This window comes from Xiphophorus hellerii, chromosome 22, assembly GCF_003331165.1.
Source record: "Xiphophorus hellerii strain 12219 chromosome 22, Xiphophorus_hellerii-4.1, whole genome shotgun sequence".
Taxonomy (NCBI): Eukaryota; Metazoa; Chordata; class Actinopteri; order Cyprinodontiformes; family Poeciliidae; genus Xiphophorus; species Xiphophorus hellerii.
In genome coordinates, this window is record NC_045693.1 from 7448323 (window position 1) to 7458371 (window position 10049).

At 39.1% G+C, this 10049-nt stretch overlaps 1 protein-coding gene across 1 annotated transcript; it reads right to left on the bottom strand.

Moving 5' to 3' along the window:
* Window positions 1-681: 681 nt before the first annotated feature.
* On the bottom strand, window positions 682-5341 carry LOC116713395 (kinesin-like protein KIF23). The gene is made up of 2 exons (XM_032553538.1): window positions 5333-5341; window positions 682-1410 (listed from the first exon to the last, which is right to left on the bottom strand). Exons 1-2 carry the CDS (start codon window positions 5339-5341, stop codon window positions 682-684), a joined length of 738 nt encoding a protein of 245 aa, XP_032409429.1.
* Window positions 5342-10049: the final 4708 nt, after the last annotated feature.

The following is a 10049-nucleotide window of genomic DNA, read 5'->3' on the forward strand; positions in this document are numbered from 1 at the left end:
AAGGCAGGTGAAAGAGGTAAATTGGGCCGTTCCATCATGCGATGCAGGGAGGCCAGGCTGACATGCTGATCAGGTGTGCATGCATAATGACCACTGAAAAAAAGACTCTGTTTTAAATAATGCCCCCAACCATCCTGGTCCCAAAAAAAGGGAAAAAATGTAAAGAAGGAAAGAGTAAAGGAAGAAATGTGGCAGTCTGCTATGAGTCCGGCTGGGATCTCATCTATCTTAACAATGAATGGAAATCAGAGACAGACTGCCACCGACAGAGGCCTCCGCAGAGCACACTTACATCTCTTTTCCCCATCTCTCCTCCTCTCCATCTCTCTATCACCTCTTTATTCTTTGACCCTTTCATTTTTTTCTCCACCTCCTGTTTTGCTTTCCTCTTCATATACTTTAAATTGCTTCTGTTTTTTTCCACTCCTTAGTTTTTCTCTGCTACAACTATCTATTAGCCTTTTTTCGCCTACTTTTTCAGTGCTCAACCCTAGTTTTATGTCAAACAAAAAAAAAAAATGTATTGACCAAGAACTAAACTTTACTACTAGAATAAAACTTCACACTACCACCAGCCCATCTCTGTTTTGCGTCTTGTGCTTCAACACCAATATCTAGAATTTAAATAAAAATAAATAGAAATAAAAGAAATTCAGATGGTCTAGTTTGTATTGCAAATATCTAAATAAGAATATTATTCATATTATTTGCAGTCTGGTTGAACTGTTCAGTCATCTTCTGACGGATACGGTACCGTCTTTCCAGAACCTCCATCAGACGGGGCAACGTCTGATCATCAGAGGGAGCTGAGAGCTCACAGGGAGGCAGTGGTGGGAGGCTTTCAAGGAGCTGGTTCAGCTGAACTGGATCTCCATTAACAGGACCTCCCCTTTCTTCCAGTCGGCGTGACAGCTCATCTTTGAATGCCTGGTTCCTCTGCCTGCGTCCCGGTGTCAGGCCACAGATCGGACGGTCCACCGGCCGAGCCACCTCCACTTCCTGGGTCATCTCAGCAAAGCGCATTACCAGCAAGGTTTCTTCATAATCCTCAGCTTTGGGATTAACACAGACAACCATCCTGACTTTTCCTTCTCCATCAAAGTAGTTTTTAAACAAATGTGTGACTTTAGAGTCTCGGTAGGGCACCATCCTATTAGTTCCACACATCTGGTTTTCACGCAGGACCTCCATACATGTCCGCAGGGTCATCAAGGATTGGTTAATATTACCTGCTTCTCGAAGGCGACTTCCCTCTGCTCTGGTTCTGCTGGTGCGTTCGCTGCCCGCCAGGTCAACCAGGCACAGCTGGCTCACATTCACCTGGCTTTTGTCCTGCAGTATGTGGTCCCCATCAGCATCTAGAGGTGCCTGGGCCAGCTTCACTGTGAACACACTGTGGGAGCGACTGGACTTAAATAAGAAAAAAAAACTTGAAAGTAACTTTTTAGCAAGATATAGAGGCTTGTTGTGAGTAAATAATTCCTTAATATTGATGAAAATTTATTTATTCCATTGGCAGATTATTTGACTTATAACAAGATATCTTTCCCATGTTATAAGTTAATTTATCTGCCAAATGAACAAGTACTTTTTCATTAATTAAAGGAATTATTAACTCAAAACAACCATCTATATCTTGCTAAACTGTTATTTTTAAGTCAATCTTATTTCAAATGTGCTAAGATATTTGTACTAGAAACTAGACCAAAAATAAGTAAGTGTTTGTGATTTTTATGTGAGTGCGTATGGAGACAAGTTATCTTGTTTGGTCAGGACCAGGTTAAGGTGCCATTCACACAGAGCCAATTTTCAGTGAAACCGTAACACCGTTGTTGCAATCATCTGCTTGATTACACATTTCCACTGATTGGAGTCGGACAATGGCAGTTTTTGAAACCAGGTGTCAGAGTGAAACTTTTTAGGAATACCTATGTGAAGTGCGAAGAACTCCACAGGTGTGAATGTGCACACTGCAGGGTTTGTTCTACAGAAGTCTGATTTGAATTCTGATAAAGCATATATGCGTTACATGTCCTCTGGTTCTTGTGCAAAGATGGAGTGAGAGTTCGAACCGGCAACCCATCTGTTGCAGGACAATCTCCTGCCACCAATTCCCAGGTAGCACAATACTGTAAAGTGAAAAGAAAGGGATTGATTTCAAGAGCGAAGGTTTTACACAAACCTTTTGCAATTTGCTCCACGAGTGTGTAGTTTCGGCTCAGTATTAATTCATCTGCTCTGTGAAGGCCATAGTGGTTTGTTACAGCGCATTAGTGAACAAATAATTCATAAAAAGCAAGGAATACATAAGAGAGAAAGGTTTAGAGAAGACTGAAGTAAGGTTAGGCTATAAAACAAAAAATGAAGAGCATGTCACAGCTGCAAACCTAGCAAGACATGACCGTCTACCTAAACTGATGGGGAAGGAGAGCAGAACATTAATCAGAGAAGCTGACAAGATTCCCATGCAGAGCTGCATTATTGGTTCAAATTTGGCCTTTAGGGAAGAGAAGCAAAAAGTGCCCTTTAAAAGTTTGCTACAAATCATGTAGGGACACAGCAGCTCTTTCAAGTTGATGGGAAGATTAGTGGAGCTAAGTAGAATCCCAGAGGAAAACCTGAGAGAGGCTCCTAGAGACTTGAGACTAGATTCAGGGCAGAGATTGTCCTACTGGAAATGGCCCCAAACATAAAGCCAGAGCTACTGTGTAATGGTTTTGATCACATGGTTTTGATGTATGAATACAATTAAAAATCTGTGGCAATAATTACAAATTGAAGTTCACAGACACTTGACTGTGTAGCAGGCTGTTTTGCAAAAGGAAATAAAAAGAGTTTAGCTTCTAGGTTTGCAAAGCACATCGGAAACATACCTATAATTTCAGGAGAGGTGGCTTTTTTTGACTGAACGTGGCTTAATTAGCTTGGCCATTGCCTTCCTATGCGGTTCTACTCAATTCTAATTTAATTTCACTGCTTTCTCATTGAAGTGGATTTCTCTGATAGAGTTTCTAACTGGCCAATCAGTGAACAGGAGAAGTTGTGAACGATGATGTTGAATTTCTGCGCAGTTTTAGAATCGCAGTCTGCCTGGAGTTTTAGTGATGGAGGTGGAGGAAGTGAACAAAGCCATTCTGTCCATGTTGTCCATGCTTCCAAATATTGAATTATCATTAACAGCCATCTCATTTGGCTTGACACTTCTTTCTTCGGAGTGGAGGATGGTTGGGAAGAAGAAGAAGAAGAGGAAGTCTTGTGCTATTTTTTTTTCTTTTACAATCAGTGCTCTAATTTGGTCCTGCAACCCCATCCTCCCTGTTTCCTACATGCCATTTGCTCTGGCGGGGTCAAAGCAGAACGTACAGTCACAGTGACATAAAGAGAAACTCCCATTTCATCAGTGTGTGTGTTTACAAGTGGAGACATTTGGATTTGAAGTGGTTGATGTGAATGTAATTTACCGCGTTGCAGATTTGAAGTTAAAAACGTCTTCTTACAATTTCCAGTAAGCTTCATAGCATCGATCTGGTGCATTAAATACGCTATGGGCAAATGTTGGCCATTTGATAAAATTGAGAACTTCAGCAGAGTCCACGCATCCAGCAATCATCTTAATAGCCGAGGGTCCAGACCCTTAGTGCGAAGTATAGAGTAGAACAAGCCGCTGGCTTTTATCAGGGTAGGGTTTAATCTGAATGCAAGACAAACTTTTCAAACTGTGCATCATTTTTCTTACACTTTTATGCACCTCAATTTTGTAATAGTCTGTCACTTTAAATCTCAAGAAAATATACTGTGCCTTTTGGTTGCAAAGTGGTAAACATAAAAAAGTTTCAGGAATATTTTTTTTTTCTCAAAGAATTGTATATAGAATAGGAGAAACCCTCAGTTGGTAGTATGTAAATCACACTATGTCTTTAGCAGCCATTGCAGCTCATCATCGTCTATCTTCATTCTCTGACATTGGTGTCAACCTCAATGGTTAGATGAAGAATCAAAAACAAACAAAAACATTCCTAGAAGATGCTCTTATCTTGCTGGCAACAATCTTCTTTTGCATTTAAGCAAGAGCTGGCATCATCATTTTTCATGTTCTGTTGTTCACTATCAGAGGTGTGGAATCTTGTAGAGCAGCAGACTACAGATCCTTCTTGCCTGGATGTTGCACATGCATATTTTTATGTGTGGAAGAGAGTCATTAAGTTCTCTTAACTTTCATTCCAAGGGACAGTAAGCCAGAAATAGAAACACCCATTGTCTAATGGTCAATTTAAAGTACAAAAATAACTCAAACTGTGACTCCTAGGACATTCTGTAGTCTCTGCTTAATTTTGTTTTCCTTGTTTTATCTTTGAAAACTTGAGCATGATGGATCCAATGTGTATTAAGGGCATATATTGGCGTGGTCCTAAAAATATATATCTCCTTAAGTCAACTTCACCAGCACAAAGACTGGTGGAAAAAAGAACTAGATTTGTCAGTTTTTGTTTGGCCATCTTGCTGCGCTGTTCATAATTATGCGATTATGTAAATCACCTATCCCCCTTGTATTTTATCCCCTCAGTCTCTTCTCCTATGTCAGATAATCAGTATTGCCAGTGTTTCAGCAGTTTTCCTGATTATGTTATTGTGTTTCCACTGAAAAACTTCTATCCTTGCCAAACCAATCCTTTCTCCTATGCTTTCAGAAATTGACCCATTACCAAACTCTGCAAAACTTTCTCATTTTGCCTCACGTCTTCTGGAAAGCCAGTTGTTCTCCTCCGTGTATGATCCTAACCTGGCTAATGCCTGAGCAACTGGATCACAATCCAGACTTTTGGATTTTGCCTTATTTCCAGACTTCCCCAAGGCCTCTCCATGAAACACCTTAAGCTTTTGCTTCACCTGTCACTACTCTCTTTTTATAAAAAGAGACAATAGAAAGCTCTGTATTCGGAATAAATACAGTAACAAAGTTACTAAGCTGGCAACATAAAATTGGACTTTCCATATTTTCTTGGCATAAATCTAGCGTCAGCTAAACTTTCTCCTTTAACAGACAATTAAATAAAAAATTTCCATGTGTCCTCAACATCTATGCAAAAGTTTTTAGCATAACTTCCTCAACTGCAAGGAGACGGCCAAAGATCACTTGAAGTGAAGACAACAGCAACAACCGACGTACTAGGAAACTTTATTTGCAGACCAAAGCATTTTGGTTTGTGGCATTTGTCAGGCCCTTTAACCATTTTATATTAAAGGTTCATGCTTGCAGATAAAGAATAACGTCCATCCATCTGAATTCCATATCTTAGGTTCCAGATATCACAGGCCAAGAGGTAATGTGTACCCTGTACATGCTGCCAATGCAGTTAAAAAATAACAATAACTTGTAAAGAACATACAGAAACAGACAAGGCAAGGAAAGGGGTAGGAAGGTTAAAAGTAGACACAAAAAGAAAGGAAAAACTGGAGAGAGTGATGACAATAGTGGAAAGAAATAGAGGAGGGATGGAAGATAGAGTGGTAAAGGATGGAGTTTGGATAGAGAGCAGAAGGGAGGACAGCAGGGAGGAGGAGGTGGCGATGGCAGGCGTGTTTCTATGTGTAAGCGTTTCCTTCAGCCAGGTTGATTGAGCACCTCTGCCCTGAACTCTGGGTAATGAGTGGAAAGAAAATGGAAAACTTCTGCCCTGGAAAGTTCCCAAATTATTTAGAAGCTTATAGTGGAGGTGGGTGGGGTGGAATTACAATATGCACAATTCACCTTCTGGATACCAGATGAAAAATAATGAAATTCTTTGTGACAGCTTCTCCTACCCCTAGCTGTATAATGATTTTTTTGCCCCCCCTACCCCCCCCCCCCCCCCTATCCACCCTCCTCCTCCACCCTCTTCTATCCTCCATCCTGGCTGGATCTCGCTCCGTCTCTCCCTGAGCCTGTAGTATCCGGGTACATCTGTTTTGCATGAGATGCATAAAATGACAGGACTTAGACAGCCACTGCATCTAGTGACAAAGATTACTGTCAGCCACCTTCGCCAGTTAATACATCATTGCCACTGGTCCGTTCCTTGCCTCTGTCTCCTAGCGACAGCCTATCCCTTGGTGAGGCCCAGGCCATGTGATGAACCCCCCCAACCAACCTCCACCACACACACATTCTCATCTTCCTCACCACTCCTTGCACACCTCCTTCTACTTCTCGTCAGCTTACCTTTTACATTAAAAAAAGAGGAGGGATCGCACTTTTTTTTTCTTCCAACTTTACATTTTTATCCTATTACCATAAAATACTGTTGAGAGCGCAGCACGGCATTCATATCTGAGGAATTTCATTCTGCCCGTGATTACACCATGTTTAGACTTGTTAATGTGTAGCTGCATGAGAGATAGTAAAGTGAAGACAGGGGTAAGTAATATTTGCTTTTGGACATTAGTCTCCCAAAAATCTTATTAAAAATATCTAAACTTTTAAATGCTGCAGAAAGTGGCACAAGAAAACCTGTGTGCTTGGAGAATAAACTCTTAGCGTACCGGAGCACCTGACGGTCAAAGAGTGTAAAACACTTTAGTGATATTAGTTAAAGTGCTATACCAATCACTGTATTTCAGAATGCTTGAAATTCAAGTTATTGAATAAAGTATCCTGATGTGCAACTTAGCAAAAGATCTGAATGGTGACTTATCCCACTAAAACCATTTATGATACCAAAAAATATCAGTGCATATATTTAGGCATAGCATTTTTTTTTCCTTGAGAAACTTTTTTTTTTTTTTTTTTTACAGATTTGATAGTGTATTTCTATTGAAAGGATCTACAATTAATGGAACATGTCAGTCTTCATATGTTGTAATTTTTCTATTTATGTTTCTAAAGAATAGCTGTTTGTGACATGTCAGAACTCATAATTACTTCAAAATGATTAATTTAATTTCAAAATTATAAAATTTTCTCTAGTTGGTTGTAATTATAAAACATAGTGAAGATAGCACAGATCGCTTCCCACATAAAAAAAGAGCGCAGTGAGAAAGAGCCAAACACAACTTCCAAAGGACCTACATTTGTGCCCTCAACATTTTTCTCCAGAAGACTTTGAGTGATTTATATGAGCAAACCTAACAAAGGCTCTAACAGGTGATCGTTACCTTCTCAAGCTAAAAACAAATAGCTGCAGATGCAGATAGTTTTTATCCACAAAGTGCATGAACCCTTCCCTTGGCTAGTGAGCGAAAGATACTGGGAGAAAAGTCAGAGACAAGCAGAGATCTGATAGATGCTAATGGAGCTATTGCTACTGCTGACGATACTGAATGTGAAACCACAGAACCAACACTGGATGGAAAGGCAGACCATAAACAGCTGTTACTGGACTGGAAACCGAGCTACATAGCTATGAGCTAGCGCAATTGGATCAAGCATATGTCATTTACCCAAAATGCACTGCACCGTAAACAACATGGCAACATCTGTGTGACAATATTTTATTAAAATTTATAAAAACTAATCAGCTTACTCCTTGTTTGCAATAAAAAACACTTTCTTAAGAAATCCTCCTACTTGTAAATTCACTGTGGTGGATTTGGACATGCAAAGCCCACTAACAGGCTTCAGGCCACAGAGGGATTTGTAGTTCTGTTAGTCGCAGTGAAGACCCTGATCTTGGGAAGGGGAAGGTGCATAGCCATCTTACGTCTACATACTTAATGTTCATGGTTGGTGTATATGTGAGATATAAGGCTTTGAAATTGGTAGTTACAACAGGCTGAATATAAAAAGTGCTTTGTCTGTGAAGATTGTTGGCTAGAGTTATATTATGTTATCCAGCTGCTTTTCCTGGATGCTGTTGTCGTTCCACTCTAATTTTCAAGTTTAGTCTCTAATGACTCTGATAGGAAGGTGCATGTTTATTTGATTAACTTTACTCCCATGTAAGAAGAGGTTTTCTGAATGTGTATGGAAACGGAGTGTACCTGCAACTGTGAATGATGGTATGAGTGCACTTTAAAAAAATAGAGCAGCAGTCAAAGCAATGTACTTTAACAGAATTGCATTTAGTTAAAGCTCAACCTTTGTACTATTCACAGTAACCTCTGTATAACCTTCACTGTGGCATTAAAACTCTTACTGCAACAATATTTCAATCAGGAGTTAATAATAATCAATCAATTCATAATAATATGAACCAAAACCAGCAAAGTGAAATGTGCTACACTTAAAATACAAAATTAAAATATAAGACCTAATTGATAATTGTTGCCCTATTTAAAAAATATTTTACAGTATTGCTTATTTTTTGAATGTCGTAATAAGTAATATTGTGTTTATAATGTCTCAGCTTCCCAGAACAGAAACAGTTTTCATTATCTGTACCCTGCTCTCCCCTCCTTACAATAAGCAAATGTTGTGTCATGTTAAGCAGAAATAGTAATTCTTCCAGTGCATGCATCCAGCTCATACATCAACAACAAAAAACATGTAAAAGTTACATTTTGATAAAAATAAAGTCCTGTGGGACAGAAGTAGATATGTTTGTCTTTATTCTAAAATGTTATGGTGGAGTCCTGCACATGTTCACAAACTCTGCTCCTCCTGCTTACAAAGTGGTCAAACAAAGACAACAGAGAAAGCAATTTGCTTTTCTTGCTCTTACATCTTTGTCTTCCACTCTGCTCTCATTTTGTTTAGTATTTTACTTTCCTTTATTGACTCACACTGCTCGCCTTTTGTCATTATCTCCACCTTTCCCCCCCATCCCTCTTTTTCTCACCCCCTCCCTCACCCCTCTCCCCTCCACTGACATTGTAATGTTACTGCACATGACTTTATCTTGCCTGAAAAGGTGAAGCCATGAATGATCTCTCCAATTTAAAAGCACTCAACCCTCACGCCGCCTGAAATGAATATTTTGCATATATTCATGCAACAATGATTCAATTTGAGGATATTATTTGCAAACAGTGGCTGAATTCTCCGCAGCATTAATAATGGAGCGGAGCGGTCCAATATCACCAGGATGAAAAATGTATTTATTCTGACATGTTTAGAATGAACCAGCGCGATTAATTAAAAAGTAAACAATAAAGAGAAGAGTCAGATGGAAAAACAGAGATGCGATGAGTCGGAGAAGAGACAACTTCAACTGTAGAAAGACTTTGACTCTGAAACTTCACCATTTGCTTATTTTTTCTTGACGTTTTGGGCAACAATGATGAGATGTAGTACTGAATTACCCCTTTTATTCTATATTTTATGATTCATCAACTGTATAAAAAGCAGTAGATATTTTATTTTAAAGCCTAGTTACATGGTCCCAAACCATATTCCATAACAATGAGGTTTTAATAATCAAGATGACACAAATTGTAGCTGGTAAAAGTATTCATACCCTTTGAATTTATTTCTATATTGTCACCTTATAGTCACAAAAAGCAATGTATACTGGCAGAATTTTATGTAACAGATCAATACTAATTAGTGCATTATTGTAAAGTGGAAGGAAACGGACACATGAGTTTAACATTTTGACAGACAAAAGTCTTAATAGTGTGGACTGAATTTGTATTTGTCCTTTACACTGACACCTGTAACCGAGTGGTTTCACAAGACACCAAATTAGTAAAGAGCGTTCACATGTGTGTAAGTAAATTTCAGTATAACCGCAGCAGTTCTGTGATGGTCTCAGAGGTTTGTCAGAGAACATTAGGAAACAATATGCATCATGTTTAGAGCTAAAAGTCTGGAAATGTTTCAAGCTGGGTTAAGATACAATCCCAAGAAATAAGCATGTCATTGAACACACCATTCAAAAAATTGCCCTCCTGTAGGGAGATGTGGTGGTTCACTTAGACTGGCAAGCAAAGTGAGTAGAGGATTAATCAGAAAAACATCCAAGAGGCTTTGGGTGATTTTGGAGGAGCTACAAAGATCCAGAGCTCAAGTGGGAGAATCCACTGACGCGTCAACTATTAATCTCTCACTCCTTAAAATGGTCTTTATTGGAAGAATGGCAAAGTGCAAGTGAAGAAATTTTACCACCAGAACATTCATGATTAGAAGATTATTG